The 20,130-nt window shown below is 28.3% G+C and overlaps 1 protein-coding gene across 3 annotated transcripts in view; it reads left to right on the plus strand.

The window, feature by feature from the left end:
* The window catches only part of LOC105850908 (uncharacterized), a 268,050-nt gene that overhangs the window by 25,047 nt on the left and 222,873 nt on the right, over positions 1-20,130 (plus strand). For all 3 annotated transcript variants that reach the window (XM_065813636.1, XM_065813637.1, XM_065813638.1), the window contains one exon: positions 18,001-18,329. In XM_065813636.1, the coding sequence (XP_065669708.1) occupies positions 18,001-18,329 (329 nt within the window). The remainder of the gene's footprint in view (positions 1-18,000; positions 18,330-20,130) is intronic.

Consider the following 20,130-nt stretch of genomic DNA (forward strand, 5'->3'; position numbering starts at 1 on the left):
TGATTATATATATATATATATATATATATATATATATATATATATATATATATATATATATTTACATATTTTTTTGCGCTTAAATTAATTGTACAATTTTTTTTTACTGTTTTATTGTTAGCTTGATTTAAAAATTAATTCTTATTAATTATTTATTATTATTTTAACATTTATTCTTAAAACAAACTATCAATAAAATAGTTTTCTTCTGTTTTATTGATAGTTTGTTTTAAAAATGTTTTTGATTTTTCAATTAATAAAATATAAATATTGAATTTATATCTCTAGAATGTTATTTTCAGCAATTAATAACATATTTGTAAAACATTAAAAACTATAAAAACTTTGTTCTTCAAACAATAAGGCACTCAAAGACAAGTTTATTATTTATTAATCAATAAAAACTTGTTACAGACGTATTTAAACAAGGAAATAGATATAGAAAAATTCAAAAACTTAATAGTATTACATTTACAGGAGCAGGAGGAGGAGTAGGAGCCACTGTAGAGAAGTACAAAAATTATGAAACATTTGTAGTTTGTACAGGACAAGGTCAAAAGCTGAAAATTAATTTAGATGTGAAGAGTTGAAACAGAAATTTTTTATATGATTAAAATAAATTTAAAGCACAAAAAATATAGCAAATCATCTTAAAAACTTAACAGGAAACACAATTTCACAAACGAAAAGAAAAACGAACTTTGCAAAGAGGTGTTATTTAATGCGAGGTTAATTTTGAAGAAAGTTCGTTGGTCCGATAAATCCAAGTTTAATTCAAATAAATCTGATGAAGCACAAAAAGTTGAGCGATTTGTATCTAATAGAACATTTATGGAGTTTATTAGATAAAAAATAGATTATTTACTAAAAAAGAAAACTTGAGGAAAACTGTAATAAAATCATGGTCTAACATCAACAATAATCAAATCAAATGTCTAGTTGAATCAATGTCAAAATGCTTGCTAAATGTATTTAAAGCAAAAAAAGGACCAGCTAAATACTAAAGTAAACTAAAAATTAATTGGTTAGTTCAGTAAAAAAATTTTTGCTTATAGAAAAATTATATTATTTTAATAATATAAAAAATCAACTAAAGCAAAAATGAATAACCTTATCAAATCTTTTATCAAAACAAAAATCTCCTAAAGTACGTTTTTACTTGAGGTGCAGGTAATTTGGAAGAAAGAATTCCGAAATGTATTCACCTTTTTTTTTCATTGACATTTATTAGTAAACTAAAATCAAAATGCAATCATATATTAATGAGGTTTCTTAATAATTTAATCGAATAAAAGGAAGATTTTGAATATATTAATAAATATTTATGAAGGGTTACAATCTTAACAAAAATATTTTCAAAATTGACGTTTCATTAACGTGCTTGAAATAAAAATATTCAGATGGCGCATTGTTTTTATTAATCATTTACTTCATGTGTCATTTGATCTTTTGTTTCCGAAAAACCAATATAGATGGCGTTTATATTAATAGAGATATTCGAGTATATCAAATTACCTACGGTGTTGCAAATGTGCTGCATTTCCTCTTTATTGATTACTATGAGTTTATTATATCGTCAATGAGTTTTAAGAAATATAAATAATAAAACAATAAATAAATGTAAATAGAAATGTGAGAAATATTAAATTATAAACTAAACTATAAAATATATAAAAGATTATTTTATTTAGCAATATATGCTGTCTGCTTTGTTTAAATCATCAATACGAGTATCCCGTAATAACAAAATAGCATACTTTGTTAATTTTAATCAGAATCGATCGCTAATTACAAAAGGGATTAAAAAGATTTTTTAGGTAGTTTAAGCACCTTTTTTTGTGTATACACGTACAGTATACACAAAAATATGCCCGTCCCGTAAGTACTATATGCCCGTCCCGTAAGTAAGTTAAATGAAAAATCAAACTAGCAAATTAAATGTAATGAAAATTACCGCGTAAAAGATCTCCTACTTCTGTTTTTTTAAATAAACAATATGGTTTTAATTTTTTCGGAAAAAACCAAGGATAAAACTTTATGAATATTTATATAACACTTTTAAGCATTTAAAAAGTTGAATTTTATATTTTTAAGCAAAACTATAAAACAGCTTTTCAAATAGATGAAAAATAATATGAAAGCAATATTCAGTATTATGCAAACAGAAATGAGGCTAAATATTACCAGTAAAAAAGTAAATTGTGATCGCTTAATCCTGTTTTAGCAAGGTAATTAAACAAAGAGCATGTTAAGAAACTGTGAAGTGAGAGAGAGAAAAAATTACACACAGTTACCAAATGGTAAAAATAAAAAAGCTGATAAAAAAAGAAAGATAACAGAAAAGGGAAAAAAAGCTAAATGGAGATAAGCAAATATAAATAAAACGAATTATTTGCTGCAAGCAGTCATATTGTACACCTGCATTTCTATCAAGAGCGGTAAATAAAGTAAAACTAATGTTACTTAATAGCACCTAAAAGCAAAAAACAGTTACAATATTAAGAATGTTGAGCTACATTGCAAAATTCTAGAATGTTTTAATGCAGTTAGAGGTTCAAGTTCTTTTAAATGAAGAAATTAGGAAAAAAAAATTGTTGAATTTTAAGTATGTATTTAAAAACGACATATGTGCATAAGCATAAAGAAGAAGAAAACCCGTGCTTTTTTTGCTGGAAAATGAAAACGAAAATAATAGTTTAGATAAATATACAAGTGTAAACCCATTACACTATCTCCTTAGAAGACAAACTCATGCCAACGTATGCACTTGTATATATCTAAAGAGTTTAGAAGGGACTCTAGTAATAAATCGCGTGGATAAGATTACTTTGTAATATATATTCTTGAAGATACGACTCGTTATTTACAATAAAATCTTGGATCGCGCCAAGTGCATACACCAAGTCACACGTTGAAATATATAAACGCAAGAGGGTGAGAGAGAGAGAGAGAGAGAGAGAGAGAGAGAGAGAGAGAGAGAGAGAGAGAGAGAGAGAGAGAGAGAGAGAGAGAGAGAGAGAGAGAGAGAGAGAGAAAGAGAGAGAGAGAGAGAGAGAGAGAGAGAGAGCGAAAAGAGCGCTTTCTCTTTTGTATATAAAATCAAGAAACCAACTGGCTCCTGCGTTAACGAACTAACGCAACACTTCGGCCGGCACTTTTAAATTGTTATTTATATAAAATGTTAATGTTCTTTTCATTCACAAATGTTACTTGAGTTGATTGTTCTTTGATATCGTAATGTCTTTCTAACAGATAAAGTTTATTTGCTGTTCTTTTAATAATAACAGATTTATCGCCCGAGATAACACGTATTTCGGCAGCACGTACTTGACCATCATTTAAATATAGTAACCTTTGTATAACGCCCATTTTCCACACTGAACGTGAAACTTTTGGATCGTCGATTATCACAACATTGCCAACTTTCATTTGAAATCCCCAACTTCGGTGTGTCACGCTTTTATGCAATTCTCGTAAACTTGTTAAATATACTTCTTTCCAAACATGCCAATAGAAATCCAAAATTGCTTTTTGGTGTAAATACTTGTGTTTATCATCGCCTTGGTCTGTAGGTAAAAGGTTACTAAGATTCACAGATTCTAAAGGCAATTTTCTCCTAAACACGAGATGATTTGGGGTTAGTGGTTCGTCACCAGGTACATCGTAAAGAAATGTAATCGGCCGGTTATTTATAGTAACTACAATTTCAGCCAGAATTGTAGTCATTTTTCGTAAGTTACTCTTGATGTTCCAAGTACTTTTTTAATTACTCTCTTGGTGGTTCGAATCATTCTTTCGAATATCCCTCCCCACCAAGGAGCTGCTGGAACGTTAAAACACCATCGTATACGTCGTGAACTCGTGAAGCTTTAAATTTCTTCAGCTGAGAAGTTATAACCATTATCACTTATGAATTGTAAGGGTGCGCTAAAGCAACTAATAAAGCGTCGAAGACCACGAGTGCAAGCTTCCGCTGTACAATCGGGCACCAAATCTAAATAAAGAAAACGTGTAATACAACATGTAGCAACAAATATCCACGCTTTATATATCATATTAGATTCATAAATATTTTTAATCATAATTGGATCGCAAAGATCTACTTCCACGTACTTAAATGCATACTTATCACTAACTCTCGATAAGGGTAGAGGCGGAGAATTCGGATACTTATCGGATATTATTCGGATACTGTCAAATCTTCTAGAAATGTAACAATTTCTAATTATAGTCTTAATTAGACTACGAGCTTTTGTCAACCAAAACTTAGTTCTTAATTCACTTAGTGTTTCTTTAACACCACCATGTTTAGTAATATAATGGTAATGTAAAATAATTAATTTAGAAAGGTAACTCTAATTAGGTAAGTATATAAGAAATTTAGAATCAAAGGGAATTGGTGCGTTACTAAGACGACCTTGACAACGAATTAATTCATCAACAGTAAAAAAATCCTAAACCTCTTTTTAGTTGATTGTGAAACTCGCTATTAAATATACTTTTCTGAATAAACTTAATCCACAACAATTCCGCATTATTTAGTTCTAAAGTAGTTATTGTATAAAAATCATAACTGAATTCTTTTTTAATAATACCAACAAAACGCAATACTAAAGCTGTAACATTAAGTAGACGATCGTATGTTTTAAAATTCCTAATATTCATAAAATCTAAATTTAAAATCGAATGTTCTAAAGTAATTAAAGTTGCGACTTCAGACAGAGAATCTCCTTGCTTGCTTAAATCAAATGAAGGCCATGAAACAAAATCATGGAAAAGAAAACTTGGACCTTTAAACCAAAGGTCATTATTTTGAAAGGTACTAAATTTACAACCACGAGATATAATATCTGCGGGATTTCTTTCACTTTCAATGTAATTCCAAAAATTAATATCATACATAGAACGAATTTTTTCTAAGCGTTTCTGAACAAATGCTTCATATTTTTTATCTACATTGTTTACCCAATTAAGACAAATAATAGAATCAGAAAATAACTTGACGCAAGAAATATTTAAAGCACAAAATAATTCTTTGTATACAACTAAAAACAAATTAGCTAATAATAACATTGCCCTTAATTCTAATTTAGGAATAGTATTTTTAAGCAAAGGAGAAACTCTGGATTTAGAAGTAACTAGACAAGAATTCGAAACTCCCTCAGCGCTACTCCTTAATAAAATACAACAACCATACGCTTTTAGGCTCGCATTGCAAAAACCATATAACTCAAATTTAATATTTTGGATGTTGTCTACACACTTTCTATACCATCTTGGAACACAAATAAAAGGAACTGAACTTAAATCATTAATAATATCGTTTCATTCAATCAAGATATCGTCTCCTATAAGTGAATTCCAATCTAACTTTAACATACATAATCGATTGAAATAAATTACATCTTACAATAATAGGGTTCACTAATCCCAAAGGATCATAAAAACTTGTAATGAATCTAAGAATACTTCTTTCAGTAAGTTTATTGTCCACAAAATATAATAAATCCTGAAAGGAAAAAATAAAGTTATCTTCAATTTTATCCCATTTTAAACCAAGAACTTTGGTTATGTCACTTGAGGTTGAATCGTCCTCTTTGATTAAACTATTAAGCTCCGTTGAATTTGACTCGAATTTTCTAAGATAAAAACTACCTTCTTTTAAACACGATTTTGCTTTATTTTATTTTAAAAGTCCTTCGGATACGAAATCGAAACTTGCATTTAAATCATCAACAAGTAACAATTGAATTAATTTCTTGCTAAAATAGCGTGATTAATTAAGGTCGCAGATAATAAGAAAGGAGAAGAGGTTACGCCAAACAAAACTCGACACAATCGATAAACACTTAAATCAGCACTTTTTAATTTATTATTGTCTAAATCAAATAAGTCTTTATACCATATAAATCTTACAAAGTCGCGATGCTTTTTAGCTAATGTAATATTTAAAAATGCTTTCTCAATATCGGCAATTAAAGCAATTCGCTTTGCAGGAAAACTTAAAAGTATACTATATAATGAAGTTGTAAGTGATGGTCCTGAAAATAGACACTCATTTAACAAAGGACCAGATGTGAAAGTACTTGCATCGAAAACTATACGCACCTTTAAAGTTAGTTTATCTTCACGTATTACAGGACGGTGAGGTAAATAGTGAACGTCACCAATATTTGTTTCAAAAGTGGAGACTTTCTCAATAATGCCTTTAGATAATTGATCCTTAATAACATTATTATAAGATGCAAACAAATCTCTATCGCTTGCAAGTTTTTTCTCTAATGCTAAAAACCTAGACTTGCATAAATTATAATGATCGCATGATGGTTAATTATAATTAAAATTATAATTAACCATCATGCGACCGCTTATTAAATATCCTAATTTAGATTTAATCGCTACGGGACCAGTAACTCCCCTTATAATTGAATTTTCCATAAATTTCCAATAAAAATTGCTCCTATTAAAACATCAACTAATAAATTTTCTTTAGAATTATTTTGATCGGCTAATCTAAAACCCTTTAGATGTTTAACGGGTGATGCGTAAGTTATCGGACAAAATAAAAACGTCAATAACTTATTTATAAATAAAAAAACAAACTACTATTATATTTTTTTTAAATAAAGCATTTATCTTTTAATAAAGATATATTATTTTTTATATGAAAAAACACAACCATCTGCAATTGATCTCAATTTTGCTCTGAGGCCTTTCATATGCGACTACAAAAAGTTTAAATCAATTTCTCGTAGTTTTAGTGTAATGCGATCAATCAAAACTTGGTCTGTTGAAGCTTGCCAATCTCCCTCGTAAACCTTATGTGCCAAATGTCCCCAAAAATTTTCAATTGGTCGTGCTTGAGGCAAATTTGGGGGATTGGATTCTTTATCAACGTAATAGACATATTGGTCCATCCAATTTAGAGAATCTTTAGAATAATGAGAACTTGCTAAATCTGGCCAAAATAAATAGTTAAAGTCTCCATGATACTTGTGAATAAATAGAAGAAGTTGCTTTTCTAAACATTCATAAATATAGATTGATGAATTGATCGCTACAGCCTTGGAAGTGCGAAACAATGGGTCGGACATACCACGGTCAGATATGGCTATCCACATTAACAATATTTTTGGAAATTTCTCTTTTTCTATAAAACGAACACTTTCTGGGCATGTCTTTTTTTTTTGTGTGTAGTATCCAGAATTTCCAGGCATGTTGTCCCCTGCAAAACAAAAGTATTTTTCGTCATCGATGACTAGAAGCGATTTCGTGTTATAGAGTTGGTTAACTAGTTTCCTGCTTCTTTTCTTTGCCTTTATTTGTTGTTCTATAGTGTATTTTGGAGTCTTTTCACGTTTTCTATATTTCATAATCATTTTTTTTTAACTGACGACCAATTGTCGATTGACTTACACCGAATTCAATACCTATTTTTCTCTGACTGACCCCTTTTCGATTGTTGACAAGTCTCGTTAATTCGGCTTTCTTTTCTCTAGTCCAGGATGTCGGACGACCAGGGTGCTTTCTAGCAGAAAACGGTTGAACAGTTTCAAGTCTTTTTAGGTTATCATATATTGCACTTCGAGCAAATCCTTCCTTTTCAAAATGATTTACGATTTTTTTTATTTTTTTTTATTATAGGTTTATTTACAAAAAACATTTTTAGTCGCTTTCGAAAAGAGTCTCGTTCAGCTGCATTTAACCTCATTTTAAATAATTGTGCTTCAAATAATAAAGTTTATATTTTATAGAACGTTTATGCCAACGCATAAAACTACAAAAACTAATTAGTATGCTCAAATAATGAAATTAGGATTTGTCCGATTTGGCACAAGTCTCAGGAATTCACGTAGCTTAGCTGCGAACAATTATCAAATAAAATTCGATATGTAGCAAATCTGGAATGAACTTCATTTTTAACAGTAGCAAATGCTGTTTGTAACAATCCGGTTTCAGTAGGTTGAAGAACAGATTTAGAAGCAGAAAGAAAGGATGTACTCGCTACTGAAGTCAACTTGCCGTCTTTGTTATTATATTAGGGACTTTAAGCAAAGACAACGGGTTTTTTTGACAACGGTAAACTTAAGGCGATTTTAATTCCCGTTCTGAGTTTTTCCGTTTTTAGTTTTATAAATTAAGCAAATTTATCTAAGCATTCGCGTAAACAAATATGGCCTCCTTACGAGAAACAAAAGAAGTTATTTTAGCCGCTTATAGCCAAAACGAGATTTCAGATGAAGAATTCCTATTACTGTATGATATAAATTCCAGTACAAATTTTTACTTTCCATATCAGAAATACCAACATTTTGAATTAGATTTAATGACAGATGATGAATGTTTTTCAGAATTTAGATTTTATAAAAATGACATCTATTGTATCGCAGAAGTACTAGCCATACCTGAAGAAATAATCTGCAGCAACAGATCAGTTTTTAATGGCATAGAATCCTTCTGTGTTTTTCTAAAGCAATTTGCTTACCCTTCACGCTATTTGGACTTAATTCCTCGTTTTGGTCGACCGATTCCCGAGCTATGTATGATGTCAAACGTAGTCATGAATGGAATATTTTCAAATCACCATCACTTGCTTAAGAGTTTCAACCAGAATTGGTTAGCTCCTAATCAACTGGAGCGATATGCTTTAGCAATACATAATAAGGGTGCCCCACTAGATTTTTGCTGGGGATTTGTTGATGGGACAGTTAGACCTGTGTGCAGACCTGGACAAGACCAACAAGTATTGTATAACGGGCACAAGCGAGTTCATTCAATTAAGTTTCAATCAGTTGTGGCTCCAAATGGACTAATAGCAAATCTGTTTGGGCCAGTAGAAAGTTGCAGACACGATAGCTCAATGCTTGCCTCGTCAAATCTGTATAACTTATTACTACAAAATAGTGTAAGACCAAATGGAGATCCTTTATGTATTTATGGAGATCTTGCATATCCACTGAGAACTTATCTTCAAACCCCTTACAGTAATCGTTATGCATTAAATCCAGAACAAAAGGAAATTAACAAAGCTATGAGTAAAGTAATATCGTCTGTGGAATGGGTTTTCGGAGAAATTATTAACTATTTTGCATTCCTGGATTTTAAAAAAAAACTGAAAGTACAATTAAGTGCAGCGGGAAAAATGTATCAAGTTTGTGCATTATTAACCAATGCTCACACTTGCCTTTACAAATCAAACACATCCAATTATTTTGAGGTTGAACCCCCATTGTTAGAGCACTACTTTTTATAATGATTCTTATATAATTTCAGGTGTTAGCAACTATATAAGTTATAATTATTCGTGTTTTATATTTTCTTTATTAATAATTATCTCCAACTTAAAATGTTTAGAGTATCAAATTCCATAATTTTTACTATAATTACAATGATAAATCAAAATTTATGAACAGTATCTTATTGATTATTTTATACCAAATTGGAAATATGTAACAATTTATTATTTAAAACTGACATCTTTAATTGATTAACTTGCAACTAATTTTCTTTTTTATTCAAAAAATAAACAATCGTTTTCTCAAAATGTTATAGATTTATTATTCATCACTTACCTACATTTGGTGACAACCATATCAAAAATATAGAATTAAAATATAGAAACAAAGAAAATATTTACTATATTTATCTATCTTATTGTTTTTGTAAAAGTTGCACAACTAATCCAAGAATTTGCTGATTTTGTTGAAGAATATTTGAAAACATTTGATTTTGTTGTTCTTGACGAGCTCTCAGCTCTTCTCGCTGCAGATTTAGTTCTTGTAATCGTAATTCACGATCTGCTTCAGCTTTTTCTCTGAGATACTGAATAGTCTCAGTTCCTGAACTTCTTTGTTTTTTTGAAGGTGGAGTAGTTACATTATTTTCTGTATTTTTACGTGCTTTTGTTTCCATAAAGCTTTCCATAGACTTTTTTCTCATGTCCTCTGCTTTCTCTCTCTTAGCTTCCTCATCATTTGTTTTTCATTATGAATCAACTCTTCTTCGCATACTTTTATTTGTTCTAATACACTTTCTAAAGCTTCATCAACAGGAGTGACCTGAGGACTAATTCCACTTGCTTTCTCTTCAGTCTTCTGTTTAGATAAATATTGAGAAACCAAAAGATCGAATCTTTCTCTTACAGCACGAGCGTCTACTTTAAAATATATATCATCATTAGATCTCGAACAAAGATTATTTGCAATTGTTTTCCACGAACTTCCCTTTTCTCTGCTTCTTGTTTTATGTTTATAAGGTTCTATTAACAGTATTTCTCGTAACAGCAGTTCGTCTTTCAAAGGACTCCACACCATAATTTTTCTAAAAAGAAAAAAGAAAATATTTACAAACTATTGATGACATTTTCTTTCAAAACATTTTAGTCAACTATAAGTCATAACGTTCTTCAAGCTAAGTTTAGAGTTTAGAAAAGTTTATTATTGAACTTTTATTTTTAATGGCAGGGTTTTAAAAATAACTCAAAAACAAGCCTAAAATATTAGTTATATTCTTGTTATAAATACAACAAATATATTTATACTTAAAATAAATCATATAAAAATATACATCACCTTTTTCTGCTAATTTCGGTAACTTCAACACTTTTTTCCATTTCAACGCAAAAGCACGCGTTTTTGAAACAACCGCAAAATGGCTTTTTCCCGTATTAAACTAGTTCAGAACGGCATGAGGATAAGGGAATCACCGTAACTGGGCATGCGTAGTAAAAAAAATATGACGATTAGTCATAAAATCCCGTTGTAGATACGCTTCCGTCGTGTTTGCTTAAAGTCCCTATTTATCTCTATTATCACTGTCACAAATAGATACATGATGAAAACGATTGCATCTAAAACATTTTAATTTTGATGAACACTTATTGCTATAATGTTTATTACTAAGACAACGAAAACAATATTTTTTATCACTTAAGATCTTTTTTCTAGCCGTAATGTTAGTTACTAATTTACACTGATGCGATTTGTAGTTATTATCGCAAAATAAACGCACAGGTGAATAAGAGTCATTTTTCTTATAAATATAAGCTTTCTTATCATATTTACTATTGGGATTATTACTCGAATGCGATGTGCAGGCAGTGAAAGATAAAGTATTTGAGTTGGAACAATTAATGTGTTCTCGCGCTCTTAACTCAGATTTTAAAATATCGAACACATCTTTTATTTCCCAGGTTTCATCTTCATTTAGTTTACGACTAATAATTAAATTGAGCTCCTCTGGAAGCTTTTCAAGTATTATTGGGACAAGTAAAGACCCATACATCGAAGAATTAATACCAATATTTTCTAGACTACGTATTTCCACAGTATTTAGAAGATCTCGCAAAGAACTTACATTTTTAATATTGTTAATGCGTTCAAGTTTTATTAGTTTTTTCATTTAAAAGGAAACTGTCAACTGCTTATTTGAAAATCTTTGTTCTAAAATTTATAAAGCTATAATGTAATTATCGTTAGAAAGCGACAGACCATTAATTGCTGAATATGCTTGTCCTTGAACCAAGTTCCTTAAATAAGTCATTTTTTGAATATTACTTAGGTCATCATTTTTATTTATAGCACTGTCGAAATTTTCCCAAAAAAGTTGCCATTTTTCCCAATTGCCGTCAAATGCTTCAATTTTCAAGGTTGGAAGTTTAATTATTTTATTACTTTTAAGTATTACTGTAGAACTCGCATCGTCGTTAGATTTAATAGAAAATTTATTTAAAAAATTGTTTATTTTAGAATTCTCTCTCTTGAAGCTTAATGTAAAGTCAATAGCTAAATCATTGTTAATTTGTAACTCATCCGCGTCATCAATTAAAATTAAAATTTCATTAAAATCTTAATTCTCTCAAATCTATCCTTCGCCGCTTCTTTTAAATTAATAAGTTCTGATAAATTTTCATTATGGTTAACGTCTTCCATTAAATCGTTGGCCTGATCGAATATTTTTTTTTATAGAATTAACATTCATAGTTCGCACTCTTCTTTTTGTTGTTAGCACAAACATTTCACAAATCTAAAGTCAAATTTAAAGAAGAACTTTTAACTTAAAAGTATTTATTTCAAAATAAAGAAAGACATTTAATTTTAGAATGTTTGAATTAAATAGAACGTTTTAAGGTTCAAATTTTCACGGACTTTAAAATTCTTAATAGCGTGTAATAATTTGTTTAAAAGAAACTTATCAGTAAACGACAAACACAAAGCAATAAAGTAAAATTCAAAATGGCAGACAGTATTTTAAACAACTGAATTTAATCTTAAGAAGTTTCGCAAAAGGATATCGCAAATCTTGTCTAATTTGACCTTAATATAATTTAATGTAAATTTCCTATACATACGATATGTTAACTTAAATATAGCCTAAAATCAGTAATCATAAACTTAAATCTCAAATAATAAAATCGCTTAGCTGGTAACTTGGTCTTTAAACGTAACTCTTTAAACGTAAATTAATATATAATAATCTGTAGTAGTCTTATCATAAATCTCAAAAAAAAATCAACTATCAAAATAATTGATAAGAAATAAAAACAACTTAGCTCGTTAAATCTTCGATTATCTTTTAAATCGTGGGCTCCATAAAGAGTTTAGAAGGGACTCTAGTAATAAATCACGTAGGTAAGATTACTTTGTAATATATATTCTTGAAGATACGACTCGTTATTTACAATAAAATCTTGGATCGCGCCCAGTGCATACGCCAAGTCACACGTTGAATAATACAAACGCAAGAGAGAGAGAGAGAGAGAGAGAGAGAGAGAGAGAGAGAGAGAGAGAGAGAGAGAGAGAGAGAGAGAGAGAGAGAGAGAGAGAGAGAGCGAAATGAGCGCTTTCTCTTTTATATATAAAATCAAGAAACCAACTGGCTGCTGCGTTAGCGAACCAACGCAACTGTATTATCAAATTATAATTCTTGCACTGAAAAAGCTTACAGATTGCCGTGAAAACGTTCTTGATTAATCAAACAAATTTCCAGACACTTGTCTTTAATGTCCAGACAACACAGCTTGTTGGTTTGGTGATTGTTATCATAAAGAATGTGGTTTCAAAAAAAAGTATTCACTGCAGTGTGGTAGAACAACCGAGGATATCGTTGAGTAAAAACAATAGAAAAAAGAGAATTAAAGGAAATGTAGCAAATAGTTTAAAATTGCTGTTTTTAATACCAACTGAAATATTCAAATTCCTTCCATTTTATCTGAACGTATTTATCAAAGGGGCAATAATATAAACCAAAAAAAAATATTTTAGAAATCAAATAAAGTAAAAAGGATACTTTACGATTATTGTATACTAACAAAATGCTGTTCCTCTGAGTCTGAAACTACAACTTCAAAAATCAAAACAGCTAAAACAAAAAACAAAAAACAGAATCTATACGAATTGAGGTTATTATGTATTTTTTTTTTAAATATAGATTTTAATTTTTTATCGAATAGAGTGAATAAAAATATGATTTTAGACAAATATTTTAAAATGTTATTAATTTTTTAGAATACTTCAACTATTCCCGTAATTAGAGGGAGGAAGTATATGAACAAACAACTGATAAAATATTAAGATAATATTTAGATTTAAATGCATATTTTCTTCAAGATAGATATTTAAAAATCTGTTTGTTTTAATTGATAATAAATTATATCCCTTAGGTAACATTTATTTCTGTACCGTAAGTTACAACAACTTATAGATATATATGATATATAAATAAAGAGCTAAAACAAATTATTGAATAATTTTATGCAGAATGCAGTTTCATGCAGAATGTTAACTACTTGATTTAATTTGTGAAGCTTGTTCTTGCAGAAGTGGAAGACTAGATAGATAGTAATATGGGCAGAGTTTTTTTTCATTTAACGATTGATTTGTGATGTACAACGCTCCTATTTTGAGAAAAAATTACTTAATATAGATTTTGAATTAAGATCGGAATCAATAATAAACTTTTGTTTGAAAACAATCATTATTTTTTGAAAAATTTTTCAAATATTTTTTAAACTATTGGGGGGTATACCCTTATTGCATTAATTCGACTAATGTATTAAAATGATTTATATATCCATTTTTAAAACGTTGTTTTGTAGTATAGATGTACTTTAGATATTGCATTGTGCAAAAGTACTACAAAGTAACCTTGCTTGAGAAAAAATTACTAAATACATTGTCATTCACAAAAGTAAAGCTTTTTTCTTGCTCAACCTTTTAACTTCAAATTAAATTTTATTGACGTACACATAACCCAAATAACAAAATAGACTTGACATAAACAAGTCTAGACAGCTACCTCATTTTTTTCAATATGTGTTATTATATAACAATATAATAACATAATGTCCGTGGTTTAGCCAATTGCGGTAAATTTGTATGAGCCCTAAAATGTGAAAAAAGTAAGAAAAAACTTTTTCGACACAAACAAAAGCTCTGACGGTTTTTTTTGCATGAGCAGTTTGATAAAACTGTGAGTAATGACAAAACATACACCTAACGTTAACTAATGTATTTTGATTGTTTTCAAGTACTCAGAATAAAGTATCGAATATTGGGTTGAATTGGTTGTGTTAACAGTTGTAAAAGATTACCCAAAATCAAAAAAGAAGCGGAAACTTCATTTTGGCCTAGTTGACAAGTTTTGTACTTGGAAGAATGTCTTAGAACATTTTTGCATTTAGTGCACTTAAAGTACACAAAAGCATTTTTAAAAATTTCAACAGCGTCCCTATTATATCCCTATCAGAAGTGAAATAGAGACATACATCTCTGTTTTTGGTGCTCTATTTATTCCAATCGGGATCAATGAGGACAGACAGAAACCAAACAAAAAATAAGATCAGTCATTAATTTCATTTATCAAATTATGCATAACTTTATAGGAGCAGTGTATGTTCATATATAGCAATAAAAAAAAAATGCAAATATAACTGTGTTTTCAGTCAGTGGTACCAGAAAAACCTTAAAATCTGTCCCTATTTACCTACTAAGAATCAATTTAAATCCTTGCTTTAAAGTAAATAAACAACCTTGAAATATAAAGGTAATTTATTAACTTTGAATCTTTTAAAGTAATTTTTTTTCTGGGGGTTGGGGAGGGGGAGGAGGTTGGGTTAGGAGGGGGGTTAGGTGAAGGATTTTTTCTAAATGCATGTTTTCTTGTTAAATTTTTTCTGTTGGGATTTTTTCTTTGAGAATTTTTTCCTAGAACCGTTAAATCAAAATAAATTTAAGTTATAAATTAAAAAAAAAAGACAGTCAAAAGCAACGTTTTTTTTATTATACGAAAAAAAAAATACTTTTTTTGCAGCCAACCAGTAGTTAAATTGGGATTTACTAGAATGTTAATACAAGAGTTAAAAGATCAAAACAACTGTTGATAAAAAAAAAAAAAACAAGAGAAAGAGCTAGATGGATAAAAGTTTTTTCAGCATCAGTGGTTCTACTTTTTAAAAATCACTTGGACTACTTTAATTATTACTCGTCTTTTTTTCACTCATATAACTACAAACCAGTCAGTGGAGTGAATTACTTATTATTAGCAATTTTATTGAGTCTTTATAAAATAAAGACTAGATAAGATATTAGAAGTTTGTCAAATAGATTGTTAGGCAAACTTCTAATGTTTTATCCTGTTTATGTAGATAAGGATATAAATCCTATTGTTCTAGTGCTGATTTATTAACAATAGTAACAGGTTTATGCATTAGATCAAGTGGCGAGGCCGACAGTATTGCTTTTGACATTTCAAAAGCTTTTAATAAAACCCGGTTTGCTTGTCCTAGAGAACTATGACCTCTCTTTAGAACGTTTTGCATTTGTAAGATTGCATCTCTTTTTTTATTTTAAAAATACTTTTATGTTTATTGCAAGACCGACCACATGTTAAAACTAATCAAATTGAAAAAAGTAGGAGAGTGCTTTTCATCAGTATAAAAATATCAAAGGTACTGTTAATATTGTGCAATGAACAACTGAGTTCTGTTTGGGTTAAATTCAACAACCACTGCCAGCCAACATAACCTGTCACAAGAAAAATCCCATTCAAGATTAGCTACTTGGCATTACTTTTTATTAAAACTGTAAAATACAGAAAATTCATCAGCAAATTTTAATCACTTTTGTATTTGGTATATTCCAGTATGCAGTAATACAAGATTAAATTAAAGAATTGTTAAAACACTTTTAAGGTTGTGATAAATTTTGTTTGGACTACCTCATTATTATTAGGACTTTTAGAAAATATAAAAAAGTGATTTTGATGGCTTACAACTGATTAAGCTGTTTCTTTGGGATACCAGGAAAAATATCTTTACTCAACTTAGTAAGTAAATTAAAGGAGAACATTATAAAAATAGTATTGCTTTATCGGAAAAGTAAAAGTTTGAATCAAATGGGGTGTTCAGCTTGCCTTTGGTGATTTTTGTTAAAGATAGATTACAAAATTTTTGTATGTCAGTTTTCTCCATTCAATTATATTTATTTAGGTATAAATATAAACAAGTCAAAATATTAACTATTCAGAAGAACTTGAAAGAAGCGTTGATAGTATAGAACCATAAACATTAAGCTTTGCTGTTGTTTTATTCCTGCCATACAACCTAGAGTTGAACCAAAGGTCTTTTTATGAGATATCAACCATGCACTCCAAAATTACTTATATCCTCATTAACATAACGTTGTTATTATTTTAATATTTTACAATTGTTATTCAGCTTATTTTTTTTATCATAAGTAAAAGTTAATGTAAAATGGTTTACATACACGCCAGCCTATTAAATGATAAGGTGTTCGAGGCCGCATAACTTTTTTAAAACTTTATCTTGGAGGCTCTTTATAAGACAATAATTGGATGCAGTTAACATCTATCCATGATAAATTTTTTTAGTGTAGATCTCAACCAAGAGCCTTAAGCCAGGTGAATATTTTAAGTTAAATTTTCTTCATATTGTTTTTGCGTAAATAAAAAAGTTTTAAAAGCCAGCAATAGATGTAGCAATTTGTTTCTTATAAGTATACAATTATAGTATACAATGTGATACTAAAAAAAGCCACCTAAATTTTTTGTAAAAAATGCAACATAAGCTATTTTAATCTTTTCTTAATTCTTTTATTAAGTTTTCTTTTGTTTAACTTTTTTTTTGTTTATTTGGAGATAAGACCCAGTTTTAATCAGTTATAGCTCACAACAGACAAATCGACATTCTTTACGACTGCATTAATAATGCGACCATTCCGTTTTTGATACATAAGGTTTTTACTCTAACCAAGCAACGTTTTTTATTTTACTAATGTGTTTATATTTTTTAACCTATCAACAAATAATTGAGTTTTATTATTTTTAATGCTTCTGTAAGACTATCCTTGGTCAGCAGCTACAGTTAGCATAATTTCATTACTGTCAGCTGTTTTTAAAAGTATTATATGTGGCTATTTTAATTTCTTTTTTAAAACGTTTTATTCATACAAAGATTAATCTTTTATTTACATACATGTGCATATATATAAATATATATATATATATATATATATATATATATTATATATATATATATATATATATATATATATATATATATATATATATATATATGTAAATTATGTTAGTGTATTTTACAAATAGAGTGCTCAATGTTCTTAAAGAACAGAGCAATAATAAATTAGTAAAAAACACTTATCTAACTTTTACCTTCGACTTGAAGTTTCACCATTGCTGGATCATCAGGAAGAGTTACTAAATCTCAAAAAAAATCGATTTATAGAAAAAAATATTTATTTTAGAAATTTTAATTTAAATTAGAAATTAAAAAATTTTTATAATAAGTTATAACTTCCTGTAAAATATTTTTTTCTATAAATTGAATTTTTTTTGAGATTTAGTAACTCTTCCTGATGATCCAGCAATGGTGAAACTTCAAGTCGAAGCTAAAAGTTAGATAAGTGTTTTTTACTGATTTATTTATATATATATATATATATATATATATATACATATTTTTAGCATATTTTAATGCCCCGGCTTCAAGCATGTATTCAATTTATGAGGCATCATTCTTCTCCAACAATTTAAACGTTAACTTTAACACTATTCCTCAAATATTAAATCTTACTACTTCTAACATTCAACCTATAAATTCATTCAATACAGAATTTGATGGATTTCAAGTTGCATGGTTTACAATAAAATTAAGTAAAGTTCAATTAGTTCATCAATTTATTGTTATGTCAAGCAACAATAATGGCTTCAATTTTATCAAAGGAATATCTTTATCTTTTCGAATAAATGAAACCAGAAGTTTTATTATATACAAAGAAAATAATGAAGTAAAGGTAATATATGTTAGTTTATACATTACATTTGATATATGTTGGTTAAATCATAAAAATTTTTTTAATCATTTGCTAAAATAGTTGTAAAACGAATGTGATTTTTACTAAAAAACTTAGTTCTTTATTTGACGCAATCCTGATTAATGCTCACCAATAAACTTTTAAATTGGACTTGAAATAAAGTTAATTTTTAATAGGGTATTAAAGTTACTTCAAATTTGATTTCGATAGTCTTTATGACTAACTTTTAGTTGGTATAAAGTCAAAAATCTACTTTGTGTGTACCTTGATAAAGTTAAGTTTTCGTTTTTTTCATTGCTCAAGAAAGTGTTTTAAATTCTTAATCTTTAACTTATCAGTTTATTTAGGAACAATATAAAATAAGTTTGTTTTAAGAAAAATAGTACAACTATTACCTAATATTGTATACTATAAAAGAGTTAAATAGCACACTTAAAAAGGTGTTTTAAATATATAAAAATGTTTAAATATTGTTGTACTGACAATTTTATAAGTTCAAATATTTTTATAAATTTTAACTTCATTATATTAATTTTAAAAAAGCACCCAAAAAAAAACAACTAAAAGTTGTACAAATAAGTGTATAATTTGCAAACTTGGTAAGTTTATGGAAAACAATGCATCTATTATATATATATATATATATTATATATATATATATAATATATATATATATATATATACTATTATATATATATATATATATATATATATATACATAATTTGTTCTTTAAGAACATTAAGTGCTCAATGTTTTTAAAGAACAAAGCATTAATAAATTAGTAAAAACACATATCTAACTTTTTATTATGTTGAAGATAAAAGTTAGATAAATGTTTTTACTAATATATATATATATATATATATATATATATATATATATATATATATATATATATATATATATATATATATAAAATACTGAACTTGAAATAGTCAGCAGCCACAAATAACTTGGAATCATGCTCAATGAGAATATTGATTGGGATGAACAATGGACAAAAGTTCACAGCAATATCAAATCAGTACCTTATCTGTTCAAACGTCTTATGCAAATTGGAAACATTCAGCTAAACCTTTCACAGGTCTACTTACGCAATTAGCCACTTGATATATAGTGCTCCTATTATCACTCGTGCAGTGCTGCTGCAAAAAGGGAGATCCAACATTTTTATAAAAATGCCATGCAAATTATTGGAATTAATGTAACCAATTCAAGCAGCTTCAATATTATTTTTGACATTGAAGAGTTACTTGACAGGATCTGTATTATTATACTCGAAACGATCCTTGCAGACCCATGTCATTCTATAACCACTAAACTAACTCAAGCCAACAGCAGAAACCCTAATAGATTTCAGTATGCTCTTAACACCGCAAAAACTACTACTTACCAAAAAGCTTTTATTCAAAAATACCTCCGTATCCTTTGTGATAGCGTCTGTGACCTCTACCTCCCAAGCAATATTGGAAGCTCTACTGCCTTTTTAATGCATAAGTAATATGTTCCTTCCCTGTATTCTTAGCAAACTAGTAATATTGAAGGAAAGATAAAATTGTACAATTCATTACTTGTAATGCTGTTCAATTTTAAATAGAGATTTATAAAATAAATAATAAAAAATATATATATATATATATATATATATATATATTATATTATTATATATTGTATATATGTATATATGGATATATATATATATATATATATATATATATATATATACATATACTATATATATATATAATATATATATATATATATATATATATATATATA

Source organism: Hydra vulgaris, chromosome 12 (assembly GCF_038396675.1).
Source record: "Hydra vulgaris chromosome 12, alternate assembly HydraT2T_AEP".
NCBI classification, from domain to species: Eukaryota; Metazoa; Cnidaria; class Hydrozoa; order Anthoathecata; family Hydridae; genus Hydra; species Hydra vulgaris.